General features: G+C 50.8%; 1 protein-coding gene across 1 annotated transcript in view; it reads left to right on the top strand.

Annotated features, from left to right (window-relative positions):
- GAB3 (GRB2 associated binding protein 3) overlaps positions 1-10140 on the top strand; it is a gene marked incomplete at both ends in the record, with an annotated part of 45195 nt that extends 35055 nt beyond the window's left edge. The window contains 2 exons of the mRNA XM_084258540.1: positions 8836-8937; positions 10027-10140. Of these exons, the coding sequence (XP_084114666.1) occupies positions 8836-8937; positions 10027-10140 (216 nt within the window). The remainder of the gene's footprint in view (positions 1-8835; positions 8938-10026) is intronic.
- Positions 10141-16532: the final 6392 nt, after the last annotated feature.

Here is a 16532-nt window from a genome sequence, read left to right as displayed (position 1 = left end):
CAGAACTTTCCATCAGACCCGGGTCCCCTCTCTTCCATATTCTGTCCTTCTGAATCTGCCTGTTCTGGGAACCCCCTGGACTGGGCGGGCTCCTGGACGATGTCCATCCTTTTGTCTGCCTCCTCCAAATGCAAGCTTTGCCCACAGCGCAGTGTGTGTGACCATTTCATTAAGACTGACCTGCACTCCCTGGTGTGGCTCTATCACGTTTTGTTTCTCCATTCATCTGCTGACAGCCATTTGTGTTGCCAAGCCATTTTATATTCCCACCAGCTGGGCAAAATGGCTGCATCTTTTCTCAGCATCATCACTAACACTTGTTATTCCCATTTTTTAAAAAGATTTATTTATTTATACAAGAACCGGAGTACAGGCCAGATGTGCGGGAGGGTGAGAGGATTCACCAGAGACAGAGTGGGGAACAGAACAGGCAGACTGACCGAAATACACTGCTGAGGGGAGCAGCGGGCAAGACAGGAGGGGTCTGCTGCACCATGTGGGTATCTCGCATGCCGGCTGGGATCAAACCCGTGCTGCAGAGGCTGTGGACAGCTCCACAGTGCTGGGCTCAACTGACTGAGCCACCAGGGAGGCCCTGTTATTCCCATTTTTATAATCGCCATCCTATTAGGTGTTAAGTGCTTTCTCATTTTGCTTTGTTTGCATTTCCCTGGTCACTAGTCAAGTTGAACATCTTTTCATGTGCCTATTGGCCATTTGCAGACCTTGATTTGGTTATTCAGAGTTCCTTGAGATTTCTTGAGTTTCAAGATGGGATTTTTCTAGTTTTGCAAAAATGCCATTGATAGAAAATGCTTCAAATCTGCAGATTGATCTTTTTTTTTAAAAAAAGATTTATTTATTTATGCATACAAGAGCTGGGTACAGGCCAGAAGTGGGCGGAGGAGGGGTGAGAGGATTCACCAGAGACAGAGTGGGGAGCAGAACAGGCAGATCCACTGAAATACTGCTGAGGGGAGTAGCAGGCGAGACAGGAGAGGTCTGCTGCGCCATGTGGGTTGCTCCCTGGCTGGCTGGGGATTGAAGTCGTGCTGCAGAGGCTGCGGATTGCTTCATAGTGTGGTGCTTAACCCCTTGCGCCACCAGGGAGGCCCTGCAGATTGATTTGTATAAGGCTGACATCTTAACAATATCAGATCTTCCAATCCATGAACATAGGATGCCTTTCCATTTATTTACAGCAACTTTATTTTCTTTCAGAAATGTTTTGCTGTTTTCAGTATACAGACTTCGTTGTCTTTGTTTAATTTTATTTCTAAATGTTTTATTCTTTTTGATGCTATTGTAAAAGAAATTGTCTTCTTCATTTCCTGTTCAGATGGTTCATTGTTAGTGTGGAGAAATGCAACTGAATTACTGATTTTGTATCTTACAACCTTGCTATATTTATTTTCTGTGTGAAACCTTAGAGTTTCCTGCATATAAAATCAGGTCATCAGCAAATAGATTATTTAGCTTCTTTTCCAGTTTGGGTGCCTTTAATTTCTTTTTCTTGACTAATTACTTTGACTAGACTTCCAATACCTTGCTGAATAAAAACACCATTAGTAGGGATCCTTGTCTTGCTATAAGAGGTTTTTGTGTGGACATACTTTTCCACTTTTGTAGGGCAGTGCTTTTAGCTGGGGTGACTTAGGGACATTTGGTTCCCATACATGGATTGGAAAGGGTGTAGGAAGAGTTCAGGTATGCTGCCGTGCACCCTACAGATGTATGCCGACCTGTTGTCCTGCAACTGCTAAATTCTCTTATTAATTATAGGAGATTTTCTTTTAGAGATTTGTATTTATTTATGCATATAAGAGCTGGGGTACATGCTAGAGATGCAGGGGGTGAGAGGACTCACCAGAGACAGAGTGGGGAGCAGAACAGGCAGATCTACTGAAATACACTGCTGAGGGGAGCAGCGGGGAGACGGGAGAGGTCTGCTGCACCCTGCGGGTCAGCTCCCTGGCCAGGGATGGAACTTGTGCGGCAGTGGCTGCCGATAGCTTGATAGTACTGAGACTTAACCCCCTGCGCCACCAGGAGATTTTTGTGTTGTGTAGATTTCTTGGGATTTTCTGTGACGTGCTTCCTTTCTATCAGCAGGCTAACACTTCCAGTACAATGTTGTTCAGTGTTGAAACCATTTAGTTATAATGTTATTCTTTTTATGTGTTGCTAGACTTGATTTACTCGTATTTTGTTTAGGATTTTTTATCTGTATTCCTGGTGGGTCTTGAGCTGTGGGATTTTCATGTGGCCTCTAGGAGAGTGGCCATAGCTTGGTAGGTCTTGATATCCAGGAAAGGAAGTCCTCCTGCTTTCACTATCTTCCTCAACTTTTCTTTGGCTATTTTCTATTCTGGTACAAATTTTAGAAAGAATTTCTCAATTTCTACCAAATGAGGAAAAAAGAAATACCATTCTCCACAGGAAAGGTGGCACATTGGTAGGCAAGGGACCACAAATACCCCTCCCTTCAATATGAATTATCTTAAAAAGCAGAGACACTCTATTTTAAAATGAACCTATTTTGAAAGTCCATAACTCAACTGACAAGAGAAAGGAAGTGGAACCTCTGGGAGCAAACATGTTGAGAAATAACAATCTCGAGAATCACCAGGAATCACAAATGACTAAATCAGATAAGCCATTATGGACATATTGGATATTGAGCACGAAATAATTGCTTTTGTTTCTATGTCAAGAAAGAAGAGGAGATGAAAGTCAGACTGAGTAACAATATATATTAAAAACTGATCCAGGGCCTCCCCGGTGGGGCAGCGGTTGAGCGCTGGGTTGCGAGGCTGCCCGCAGCCTCTGCAGTGCCGGTTCGATCCCCGGCTGCTCCCCGGACACCAGAGGAGGGTCCCACATGGCGCGCAGACCTCTCCTGCCGCCCGCTGCTCCCCTCAGCAGTGTCCTTCGGTCCTTCTGCCTGCTCTGCTCCCCGCTCTGGCTCTGGTGAATTCTCTCACCCTCTTGCGCTTCTGACTGTACCCAGTGCTTGCATAAATAAATAAATAAATAAATCTTAAAAAAAAAAAAAAACTGATCCAGTGGATTAGAAAACAACCATTTAGCACTTCTAGGTATAAGAATAGGGATGGAATGAGGAACTCACAGCACATGAATTAAGAGACTAACCCCAAGTCGTGGTAATGGCTTAGTGAGCTAGAAGAGACTTGCGAGGAAGTTAACTGCTAAGCCAGAAGGAGATAAAAACACAGCAAGTATGAAAGGAAATTGACACGGAAGATAGTAGGAGTAGGTCAAACATTTGTCTAGCACTGCAGAAGGAGATACTAGGAAAAGTGGGAGAGAAGCAATATGTGAGGGGACAGTGACCCACTTTCTCACAATTCATGGAAGATGCCAAGCCCCAGAGACTTCAAGGCCGGTCCACTGTCAGTGGCAGAGAGTGGGCGTGTGGCTGTTCAGAGCATATTTTCTTTCTTTCTTTCTTTCTTTCTTTCTTTTTTTTTTTTATATACAAGCACTGGGTACAGTCAGAAGTGCGGGAGGGTGATTCACCAGAGCCAGAGCGGGGAGCAGAACAGGCAGACTGATGAAATACACTGCTGAGGGGAGCAGCGGGGAGACAGGAGAGGTCTGCTGCGCCATGTGGGTAGCTCCCTGGCCGGGGATGGAACTCGTGCTGCAGAAGCTGCAGATTGCTTCATAGTGTGGTGCTTAACCCCTTGCGCCACCAGGGAGGCCCCTCAGAGCGTATTTTCAATTTGGCTATTAGAAAATTTTCATTATGTGCACAATTCATTATTTGAAAAAATAAACCCCACAAAAGGAAAATGAATAAAGGCAAACATAAATTTACAAAATAAGCAGCAAAGTTAGATAGGGTCAACACAGACCTAATTGGTACTTTAAAGTTTTCTCCCAAGCCTTCAAGCACTCATTTTTTATTTTTTTAATTAATATTTTATTTTATATAATTCTTACATCATTTTTCATTTTTGCACAATGTATGCATTATCATTTTGGTTATATTCCCCATACGATTGCACCCCGCCCCCCTTATTTTGACCCTAGTCCTTCCTCTCCCCTTCCCTCCGCCCCACTCCAGTAGTGTGTCTCTGGTTTATAGTTGCTTGGTTTTTTTTTTTAATAGAGGCATGTTTTATTTATTTATTCATTTATTTGTTTGTTTGTTTTGTTTATACAAGCACTGGGCACAGTCAGAAGCGCGGGAGGGTGAGAGAATTCACCAGAGCCAGAGCGGGGAGCAGAACAGGCAGAAGGACCGAAGGACACTGCTGAGGGGAGCAGCGGGCGGCAGGAGAGGTCTGCGTGCCAAGTGGGACCCTCCTCCGGTGGCCGGGGAGCAGCCAGGGATCGAACCAGCGCCACAGAGGCCGCGGGCAGCTTCACACCCCAGCGCTCAACCGCTGCACCACCTGGGAGGCCCTATAGTTGCTTGTTGATTTTGATTTTGATTTTCACTTTGTGTTAATTAGCCTTTCTCCTGGTCCCTTATTTAGGTTTTCTGAATTCCTGCTATGAGTGAGACCACCTGGTATTTTTCTTTTTCTTTCTGGCTTATTCCACTGAGCATGATCCCTTCCAGCGCCATCCATGTTGCTGCAAATTGCATGTGTTTTATCTTTTTTGATTGCTGAGTGATATTCCATGGTGTATATGGACCACATCTTCTTGATCCAGTCATCTATTTTGGGGCTTTGGGTTGTTTCCATAGCTTAGCTATTGTAAACAGTGCTGTTCTAAACATAGGGGTGCAGGTGTTCTTTGGAATTGATGTTTCTGTGTCTTTTGGGTAAATCCCTAGGAGTGGAATTGCTGGATCACATGGAAGCTCCATCTTTAGCAGGTTGAGGAATCTCCACACAGCTCTCCATGGTGGTTGGACCAGTTTGCACTCCCACCAGCAGTGCAGGAGAGTTCCTTTTTCTCCACACCCTCGCCAACATTTGTTGTTGCTAGTTTTTTTAATATGTGCCATTCTCACTGGTGTAAGATGGTATCTCATGGTAGTTTTGATTTGCATTTCCCTGATTACAAGGGATGGTGAACATTTTTTCATATGCCTGTTGGCCATTTGCATTTCCTCTTTTGAGAAGTTCCTTTTTAGTTCTTCTGCCCATTTTTTGACTGGATTATTTTGTTTTTGTTGAGTCTCATCAGCTCTTTGTAGAGTTTTGTGATCAGTCCTTTATCATTAGTGTTGCGCAAACACTCATTTTTTAAACGATTTATATGTATTTATTTTTGCATACAAGAACTGGGGTACAGGCCAAAGGTATGGGGGTGAGGCGACTCATCAGAGACAGAGTGGGGAACAAAACAGGCAGACTGACTGACTGAAATCCACTGCTCAGGGGAGCAGCGGGGAGACAGGAGAGGTCTGCTGTGCCATGTGGCTCACCTCCCTGTCTGGGGATAAAATTCGTGCTGCAGTGGCTGCCAATAGCTTCGTAGTGCTGAGAGAACCCCTTGTGCCACCAAGGAGGCCCTCAATCTCTCATTTTAATGCTTACTTAGGTGGCTTTTTCAAAGACTAAAATTGAACATAGCCAAGTAAGGACAAGTAGTGAACACAAACATGTGGTGTGAATCGTGTGCAGAGGGAATGGCCGTGCATGCCTGAGGCCAGCATGGCGGCGGGAGCAGCTTCCTACCAGTGAATCTGGAAACTGGTAGAAAGGGCAAATTGTCAAAAAAAATTAAAAAATGACTTAAGTAGAAAAAGAAAACCAGAGCAGTTTTACCAGCACTAGAGAAACTGAGTCAGAAAGGAAACTTTTCTACAAAGGATCATAAGCACAAACAGCTTTACGGACAGTTTCTATCAGAACGAAGCGACCATTTCGTGCTCAGAGAAACGCTGCCAGGGAGTGACGGCAAAGGAGAAAAGATGACCTGGCCTGTTTATAAGGCTGGAGCTACCTGATGCCAAAGCAGAGACCGTCTAAGCCGGGAATTATAGGCCACCTTCATTCATTTGTGTGGATGGCATAATCTTGTGGCCAACCAAATCTTGTATGTGAATGTTCCTCATGGAAGCGCTTCCCAGAATACTTCGAAAATGCCCATCAGCTGATGAGTAGGAAGCTGAGGCGAGTCAAAGCCCACCTTGGAACACTGGGCAGCCAGCCCCAAAGTGATGCCCTGAAGCCATGTGTGTGCGCTTCGGAAACCCAACAGCCAAAGCGCAGGAAGTAGGCAAAAGTGACGTCAGACGAGGCTCCCTGCACTGGGAAAGCCGGACTCATTCCACCAGAAATATACTGAAAACCTGGAGTGAAGCCACTAAGGGAAGGCACATCCTGGGCATGAGAACCATTTCTGAGTCCATGCTGCAACCCCGTTTTCTAGAACGTTAAGAAGCCGGTCAATTGAGTATAACGATCGCAAGATATTTCTCTGGGCTATTTGAGCCGTCCAAGGGGCAGGCCCTAGGTCCTGACAGTGGGGGTTCCCTCCGCAGAGTGCTTGGGCATCGCCTGTGTGAGTCAAGCACCAGCCGTGCACACGAAGCTTCGGCTCAGCCTTGGGTCTGTCCCGCTTACGGAAGAGCGGCGCAGTGGTTTCGTCAGCCAGTTCATTAGCCAGCGTACAGATTGGAGGAAAGAAAAACTGCTCGGGGGAGAAAGCTTTCTTTACAAAAATCTATTGTTCCCAGCATTGTTAGAGAGATGACCTATTACAGCCCTGGATCAAGAGAATATATCCGTAGAGCAAACACTTGAGCAGATTACAGGATAAAAAGGATGTCATTATCTTCCAAAAAAAAAAAAAAGCAGTCATTTTACCAACAAATGCAAGAAAGGCATTTGACAACTCAGCATGTACTTGTGGAAAAGAAGTTCACAAATGAGGAATTGCTAGGGTTTCCCTTAAGCTCATAAAAATGAGTTTGCAGAGAATTAGATGTAGTAGACACTCGGTGCTTAAATACTGAAAATGTCCCTTTAGGATCAAGTTCACAGCAAAAAGGACCTCTTGACTTGTCTCCAGCATTGCAGCTGAGGTTCACTCCGTGACAGAGAAGGAATTAAAGACCAGAAAAATAAGAAAAGAAGGAAGAAAAAAATCTGTGGTTATTATCAGATGAAATGACGGGCTCCCCAGAACACCCAGAATCATCTCCCTGGAAAGCAGTGGAGGAAAATCAGTTCAGGCTGGATTATTACTGAGATGTGAAGGGGAAAGGTTTGTAACTGTAGGAGAAAAGCGGGGAACAAGTGATGATGTTGGCATAGGGGAGAGAGCCTTAAGGCGCACAGGGCACGAGCAATGTTTGTCATGAAACATGGTTTGTTCAGACAGAAAGAAAACACTGTAGAGCCTGCTGGCTGCTTGCGCATCACATACGACTGTGCCCCACTGGGGGTGAGGAATGTGGCCGGAGAATCAGGAAGACAAATGGTTCTATCTAAAGATTAGCAAAGAAAAGGAAGCAGCCTGCACAGACAGTTCTCAAGAGGGAAATAAATGGCCCTTGGCCACGTGAGAAGGTGGCCAGTTAATTCATTGCTAATCAAAGTGTAACAGGGGGGTCCCCAGGAAAGGGGGAGGTTCCAGGTTTCCTGCTCCACCCAAAAGGAGGGTGGAGCAGAGCAGGGAGAAGAAGCTGCAGAGGAGACTGAGGAAGGAAGGAAGCAGGATGGAGCCAGAAGGAGACCTGGAGGAGGCGCGTGGAGCCTAGAGACACGTGAAGAAACTGCGCCTGCCTTCTGGTCGTGGACCGGGTGACACAGATGTGGGTGAGACCCGTGGGGAGGCGACAATGGCAGCTTTTAACTTGATGTTGATTTTGCTCTTTTCCTTCCGGGCTTGTCCAGTTGTTTCTGACCCTTTTCTGCGGGTCCCCACTGGAAGATGCTTTAGACCTGTGGCAGGCTTTGGGGCCTTGCTCTGGGCCAATCCCATTTGGATGGAGTTTTACCCTCGAGGGGACGGGTCACTTTGGGTGTTTGATTTAGAAACTAGACTCTTTGCCTTTCCTGTGTTGTTTCCTAATTGTATTAAAGTTCCTTCCCATCAAAGTCTCACGTTTTGTGTTAATGCGGCGGATGGCAGACCCCTATATAGAATAGGCAGGTTTGCGGGGTTTGGGCTGCCCCTCTCCCTGCCCTGTAACAAAAGGGCTAGGAATCCAAGCACCCCATTCAGATGCCATTTTACCAGGATCGGGTCAGAGACATTTTAAAAGTCTGAAAATACCAAGCAGTGGCCGTGATGGACCCTGTGTGACATGGGGCTGGTGTGAGAGCAACCCTGTGGAAGACTGTGCAGGAGGCGCACGCACAGCCCCAGCAGCTCTGCTTGCAGCCACACGCCCATAAGGGCTGCGCAGGAGCACGGGTGCTTATTTGCGCCCGCAAACTGTCAGCAGCTCCAGTGGCCGTGGTGGTGGGATGGTTAAGTGAACCAATAGAAGTGGACATGATAGGGCCCACGAGTTGATGTGCGTGATGACGCTCATGGGCTCTCATAAGCCATTCAAGGTAGTCACCTCGAGAAAGAGAGGACCCCATCCTGAGCCTGGGCGGGTGCCTGAGGGCACTTAAGTTGGCAGCACCTAGTACACAGCACGCTTGTACGCGTGTGGGCACCTCTGCTAGAATGGCACTGAGCACGGCTGCAAACTACCACGGTTACTTTCATATAGCACGTTGCTGGGGGAGATGTTGCCTGTTGCCACACCGATGATCAGGCTGGTGCCACATGGAAGCCAAGTGGGTGGCACTGCATTTCAAATGGCAGCTGTCACATGGCAAGCTGCCCTGGCACAGCTCTGTGCCCAGACACCGCTAAGCTGAAGCTGAATTCTGTGATGTTGGTTCCTAGGAGGAGCACAGAGCAGCCAGCTCTCTCATGTGGACGAGGACCTGTGGCCTAGATTATCTAGCCCTGGATTTCAACTCTGCGTCGCCAGCCCCTGCACAACAGGTAGGTGGGACTCGGTGTCCGAGACTACCATAGGATATACCACTTCTGTTTGCCCTTCCTGATGACTCCAGCATGCACATTCTCTTTGGAAATTCCTCGACTTGCACATACACAGTGAAGGGCGCACAGTCAGCCCTCGTCCCACTCCAAGACAATGAAGTGCTGGTGTCTCCCTCCGGGCTGCGATCTTCATGTGCATGTGCAGACTGTCTGCTGCTTCCAGGCCTTTCCAAACTTGGGGGCCATACAGCTGATAGAAAAATCCTCAGGGAGACATGGAAGTGGGGGAGAGGGCACCCGGGTGCAGGTAGGGCCTGTTTAGGGGATGAGGACTGGCCCAATTTGGCTATATGCCAGGATTCGTAAGGAACCAGCCTGGGAGGGCTTGTTCGGCAGCTTGTGCTTTGCACGGCACCCCCATATTTACAACAGGAATCAGGGATCCTAACTGCTCTGCTGAACCCTGCGACTGGCTGCACAAGGTGTACAGGGTGGTTCCATTTTGGGCATGTGTGTATATGTGTGCACAGGTGCATGTCTTGCACATGGGCATAGCACGCAAGCACACGTGGATATGCACATGCCTGCATGTACGCACACACACACAGGCATGTGTATATGTGTTCTTATGCACACACAAGCAGGAAGACAATCCCGAGTCTCACATACAGAGGAGTGAACGCCCACTTCTAAAGCTTTTCTCCCCAAAACCGTGAAGTAAGACGCCAGATGAGCGAGGCTGGCAGCTGGGGAAGGTCCGGGCGGCAGCACTGGTGCTGCCCCATCAACACCGACCACCTCCAGCAGTGCTCATGAGGCAGCGTGGGGCAGCCCAGTGCCCGGTGTCCCAGGTCACCGTGCTGGAACAGCAGCCCCCTGAGGTGTGGAGCCCCTTGGCCACTCTTCTTTGGTCAGGTGCTTGGACACAGTGGCAGGGCATGGAGGTGGGAGTGTCTCTTCACATGCACGTGGCACAGAGGTGCTTCCAGGCCCACAGGGCAGGGCCACATGCACTGGGCCTACTGGGGTGCACTGGAGGCCCAAGTGGTGCAGTTCCACGTCACGGCGGGCTTTCTGTCCCCCCCGCAGAAACTTCTTTCAGAAGAGCACAGAGTGGACTACGTGCAAGTGGACGAGCAGAAGACGCAGGCGCTGCAGAGCACCAGGCAGGAGTGGACGGACGAGAGGCAGTCCAAGGCGTGAGTGGTGTGGCGGGCAGTGGGGGCTGCGGCGCTTCGCTCTGCGCCAGTGGCCACCCGGCCCAGGGCCAGACAGACGCGCAGGCTCCCCGTGGGCTTGGCGAGAACGTTTGGGGGACAGGACCCGTTGGACAGGTGGGATGGGGACCAGTGGGGATGGGAGCGGGGCCTGGAGTCGGCTCCTGGCCTCTGCTGCTGGGGGACAATGCCACCCACGATGGGGCTGGGGAGGGCTCCTTCTAGGCAGGGGGCACCAGCAAAATTGAGACTTGCAAGGACATTTTCCCTGAGTTTGCCTAAAAGCCTCTGCTGCGGCATGTTTGGGTCTCCACGGTCAGTCATCAGTTGTCCCTGGAGACCAGCCCTGGGAGACCGGCCCTGCCGTGGTGGCCCCGTCTGTCCTCTGCAGAGACCAGTCCTTCCCACGCCTGGAAAGCAGCCGGGCATGTGCACGTGTGAGCACAGCCGCTGCCCGGGGCTGTCACGTGCTCGCCTCCTTCCTTAAGAGGCCTGGGAAGCAGGTGTGGGACAGACTGTTGCCCCCACTTTGAAGAAAAGAAAACTAAAAGCAGAAGTGGGAGCCCTTTGCCCAACACCCCCGGAGCCCAGACCCCGAGCGCCACGCCCACTGTCTTGCTTGGCCTGCAGGGACTTGGATGAGCGCGCGCCGCCTGGGCAGCCTTGAAGCCACGGGGGAGGCTGTGCAGACCCGCAATGAGCCCCCAACTCCTCTCCCCTTTGTGGTCATCCACCAGGTGCTGTTACCCTTGAGGGGATGTGTGTGCAGCCAGGGTTTCTGCGTTGCTGCGTAGGGTCCCCCCTCCCTAAGAGCAGGGTGCAAGCCTTTCCTGGACTGCCTGCTTTCTTAGGAGCAGCCTAGTGCTGCCCCCCTCCCGGAGCGGGGGCACAGATTGTCGCTGGCATTGTGTGCTGGACCCGAACTTTCACGCGATAAACACTTCTGACCAGAAAAACCTGCCAGCCTGCCAGGCAACAGAGACGCGGTGGGTGGTGATGAGGTTCCGAGAGCGCGACACCCCCACTTAATGAGGGCATTGGGTCACCCCTTCTTTTAGGGGGCTCTGAGGTCAAGGGACCCAGAGCAGAGTCTCAGTGGGGCGTGGGGTTTTACTCAATCACCCTTCCTGCCTCCTCTGAGCACCTGCAGTGTAAAGACAGATGTGAACAGCTGGGCACCAGGCAGACCTGCCGCTCCGGGGTTCCCACATGTGGGTGGGCCAGGCAGGTCCGGGGCATCAGGGTTACCAGTCCCGGGGCTGTGGGCTTTGCTGTGGCGTGTTGGGGTTCCAGACCGCCCCCAAGGGAGGGAAAGTCCAAGTCTGGGCAGGCCATCGAGGAAGTCGTCTTGCCGCGCCCGCGCCAGGCTGGAGACACCACAGGGGACACGCGTTGGCTGGTGCCGCACGCGAGTCTGATTCGGCTGACCAGGACCCCGGTCTGCAGAGCGTCTCCCAGGACACGTTGCCTGCGCAGAGCAACACACTCGTGCGCTGTCGCTTGCATGGAAGTCATTCACTTGGGATTTGTTTTAAATGACTTCGCCCTCATCCTAGGGCTGGAAATAAGCAGCTATGTCCACCTTGTAGAGAACTGCAAATGGACAGTTCCGCAGAAGCGTGACGATTTGGGGAAACTACCTCAAAAACAGGTAGTTTTGAGCTGGCAGTGGCACAGATTTCTGAAAACAGAAGTGAGAACGATGCTGGAAATGCCTCATTTTCGGCAGAGATATTCCATGTGTTAATGGGACTAGAATTTTCACCAGGGGCTGACGTCGGCCGCCTTTTTTCTCTAAGAAAATGATCGTAGATACCATTCTTTCTTTTTTTAAGGGAAAGTAATGAGATGCCATTTGGAATTTTATTTCAAAAGCACAGTTTGCCTTGGTTCGCTAGCAAGAGACAAAAACACAAGTCTTCTGTACACTAGTGACTACAGTGATCACAGCAGAAAAAAGATGAGTCAGCGTTGCGTGTCCCAGCACCATCCTAAGTCAAGTGAATACTGTGTAGGGAAGAACTTTCTAGCAGATTTGGGCCTCGCCGCAACAGGCAATGCCTTCCAACTCTTTCCGTTAGCAGATTCCTCCAGATCAGGGGGTGTTTGTGCAGGAGGCCAAGGAGCTACGCTGTGCCTATAGATCCAAGTCAAACGAAGCTGACCCCCTCCCCCCGCTTGGACCCAACTTCCTCTTCTCAAGGCCTCTTCACTCCTGGTTTTGAGAAATTCACGTGTTTTCACTGTGTGGTAATCTGGCATCAATAAAAGTCTGTTGAAGAGGAATCATGACTGACGTGTCCTCATTGAAAGGATGACTGGTACAATCACAGAGTGTGTGCAGACAGCCAACGGCCTGACCGATGGCCCGTGAGGCCGCTCACAGCGCCCTGCTGGGGGGCTGGCGGCTGAGCCCATCTCGCGTCAGCGCCCAGCTGCGAGGCAGGCCGGCGAGTGCAATGCCCAGTGCTGACGGCGCACACGCACAGCCTTGCCATGACTGCACTTGAGAGACAGCCCGGCCTGCCCTTCACCCAGCAGGAGTCTCGTGCCACCCCGGTGCCGGGGCAGCGGGTCTCAGCCGTGAAGCAGCCAGGACGGCGGTGCACTCGGGACCCAGGTCTAGGGGAGAAAGACCAGAGAGAGGACAGAGCAGACCTCCTGGGGCAGAGGGCGGAGCCACACAGAATTCCCTGCCCCCTGAGCACTTTCCCCCAACGGTGTTAGTGACGCCTGAAGGGCTTGGAGGCCCTGACTTCCCAGCATCGCCTTTAATTCCCTTAACACTAGATGCCTGTTATGATCGTTCTGTTACTTGAATTGTGCCACTTATTTTACACATTTATTTAAGTTTTCATTTTCTGCAGCTGAGAGCTCGTGTCATCAGCGCAGGCTGGACGGGGCGGGGGCAGCCGTGACAGAGGCACTCAGCACAGGCGCGCCCCTCACAGACACAGGCTCCTTGTGTAGCCCAGTGCCACTGCAGAGGCTCGGGGGTGTCATGGGGGTGCCACAGTGCTAGGCCATGGGATGGAGAGCCTCGGGGACATGGTGAACCTTGACTTCACTGGGGAAGGCCGGACACTGCACAGCCTGCGCTCCCTGCTTCACAGACCCCTACTGGCATAAACCAGCGGCCCTTGACTGGGTCTCAGTTTCACAGTCAAAGCCTTTTAGTGGGGCCTCCCTGGTGGCGTAGGGGTCAGTGTCAGGCTGTCACCACTGTGGCCTGAGTGCGATCCCCAGCCAGGAGGCTCACCCACATGGCACAGCAGACCTGTCCTGTCTCCCTGCTGCTCCCCTCGGAAGTACACCTCAGATCCACCTGTTCTGCTCCCCACTCTGTCTCTGGTGAGTGTTCTCACCCCCACAACTCTGGCTGTACCCCACTTCTACACCAAAAAAAAACCCCAAACCCTCTATTTTAATAAGGCCTTTGCCTCCATGAAAAGGAATACCACATAACTATCTGAATGTCTTAACGTCCTCCTTTGGGCTTTTTTCTTTTTTTTTTTTAAACTAAGTTTATTTATTTTTTTTATAGAGGCATGCTTTATTTATTTATTTGTTTGTTTGTTTTGTTCATACAAGCACTGGGTACAGTCAGAAGCGCAGGAGGGTGAGAGAATTCACCAGAGCCAGAGTGGGGAGCAGAGCAGGCAGAAGGACCGAAGGACACTGCCGAGGGGAGCAGCGGGCGGCAGGAGAGGTCTGCGCGCCATGTGGGACCCTCCTCCGGTGGCCGGGGAGCAGCCGGGGATCAAACTGGCGCCGCAGAGGCCGCGGGCAGCTTCGCAACCCAGCGCACAACCGCTGCGCCACCGGGGAGGCCCACTTTTTTGTTTCTTGACACTTAATTCATCTTCACAGGTTTTGACAGAAGTCAGGATAGCAGCTTCCTCTATTGGGCACATTACTGATTTTTGGAAAGGGGCATGAGAGAACTTTCTGGAACAATGGATATGTTCTGTTTCTCAATCTTGGTGGTGCCTCTACGGGTATATACGCATGTAAGCATTAATAATCTGTAAATTGAATATATCTATACTGCATGTAAATTACGTCTCAAAGAAGCAGTTAGCACAAAGAGGTAAAGCTAACCTAAGAAACAACCATAAAACACAGTAGAGGAAATGCCAGGAAAACAACTTATGTTGGATGCGCAAGAGGTTCAGCAATACACAACAGAAGAGCAACAAAGCTGATGGCAGAGCAAGTGGACACGCCTCAGCGCTTTTCTGGCCTTAATGAGGATTTGCCCCCAACAGCCCAGAGCTGGGACTAGCTACTGGGGTACATTCCTGCCAGGTCAGGCCTCGGTCTGCCGGAAGCAAGAGGAGGGGCGGACAGGTAGCGCACTCAGGCTGCCATGGGGGCCTCTGTTCTCAGAACGGGGCCGTGAAGGTAGCTGTGCAGGGAGTCTGCTGGGCGAGGGACCAGCTCTCGGCACTTGCACAGGCAGCTCAGACAGCACAGCAGCTTGGCCAGCACGGTGGGTGTTCAGAGCTGCCTGACAGAACGTGCCCAGAGCAAGGGGGGGGGTCAAGGACTGCAGGGCCCGTCACCGGAGCCACTGCAAGGGCAGGGTTGCAAAGCACAGTGCCCTGTGAAAAGAGAGTCACCTGCACTTCCTCCTCGGCCTGCAGTCGCCCTTGTCAGGTCACTTAGAATACCCAGATCCGAGAGGCAGAGCAACATGGCGGCAAGGAGTCGCTGCGAGTAAGATCTCCCATTAAAAAAAAGTTAATAGGGAGGAAAAGCGGCAGGTCCCAGTGAGAACTGGGACACGGAAGATAAACGGATGACTCCAGCAAAGTACACGAAGAAGAAAGTGGCCATAAAAGAGGACTAGAAGGGAGGAAAGCGCAGAACCCTGCTCCCCTCCCCTACCCACAAAGTCGGCACTCTCCGACCAACAGGAAGGAGGAAAAAACAAACTAGAACGACCAACAAGAACAAACTACGCAGCAAGCGGGACTGGGAGTGGAAAGGAACTATTGCAGCCACCACACCCCGTGAACAGGAGCTGTGGAGAACCCTGCAGGATTCGCCGCGGCGGTGAGCGAACGGCTCCGGGGCGCCATTAGAGAATAACAGAAACCCCGGGATGAGACCTGCACACAGCCCCGGGCCGGCCAGTAAGCTTGCGCGGAAAAGCAGCGCGCTTGAAAAGCAAACGCGCATCGGAATCGCAGCTGCCCAGGTCCCCGCCCCTGTGACCTAGGCTTGCGGGGAGACGCGCGGGGACCCTCACTGAGGGGAAAGTCCCTCACTGAGTAATCAGGAACCAGGCACCCAGGCACGGGAGCGGGGTGCAAATGCGCCATTCCTGCGGCCATTGAACTGGGCTACAGCCCGCGTCCTGGACCTGAGGGCTTTGGAACTGAGACCCGGGGCACGAAATTCAGGGCGTGGGTTCTCCACGACGGTGGGGCACAAGGCAGACACAGCCCCCCAAAGCCGTTGAGGTTTACCCTACCATTCCCGCTCGGGGTGAAAAAAAAAAACAGCTCCACAAGGGCTCTAGGAGAGATCTCTGGCACCACCTAGCGACTTGAAACCAGCAGAAGGCTCCTGGAGAAGCCAGTGGCCAGCTAGGAAGTTAGCCCACGCCAGGCCCCTTCCGACCAGTAGTCTGAGCCCACAGGGGGAGCAGGCACCCACGGCCAGGGCAGACCGGGCGCGCAGAAGAGTGTGCCTGAGACTGGACGCGCAGGGAGTGTGTCCCGCATCGCCATTTTATTTATTTTTTTTTAAATTAATTTATTTATTTATACAAGCACTGGGTACAGTAGGAAGCATGGGAGGGTGAGAGAATTCACCAGAGCCAGAGTGGGGAACAGAACAGACAGACTGATGAAGAAATACACTGCTGAGGGGAGCAGCAGGCGCAGCAGGAGAGGACTGTCGCACCATGTGGGACCCTCACCGGTGGCCGGGAATTGAACCGGGGCTGCAGAGGCTGCAGGCAGATTCTCAGCCCAGAGCTCAACCACTGTGCCACCAGGGGAGGCCCAGATCAATATACTCTTAATAAGTATAATACAGAGATCCAGAGACAAACTACTAAAATCAGGAATGAATAAAAAGAGATCAATACAAATTTTAGAGATACTAAAAAGAGTTTTATGGACCAGTTTATACTGAATGAGTATTCACATTTTATGGTACTTTATAGTTTATAAATCACTTGAATATACTTATTTCATGTGATTTTTAAATTAACCTGATTACATTTAAGGACAAGCTGTTATTACCCTCTTTTAAATATGAAAAAACAACAACACAAGAGTCTAGATCACAGAACAAATAAGTAGGGAACCGAGTCCTGGGCTCAGACCTCCTGAATCCTAGCAACTTATCTACACAAAACCACAG

This window comes from Talpa europaea, assembly GCF_964194135.1.
Source record: "Talpa europaea genome assembly, chromosome: X".
Classification (NCBI taxonomy): domain Eukaryota; kingdom Metazoa; phylum Chordata; class Mammalia; order Eulipotyphla; family Talpidae; genus Talpa; species Talpa europaea.
This window is presented reverse-complemented; position numbering and strand designations above follow the sequence as displayed.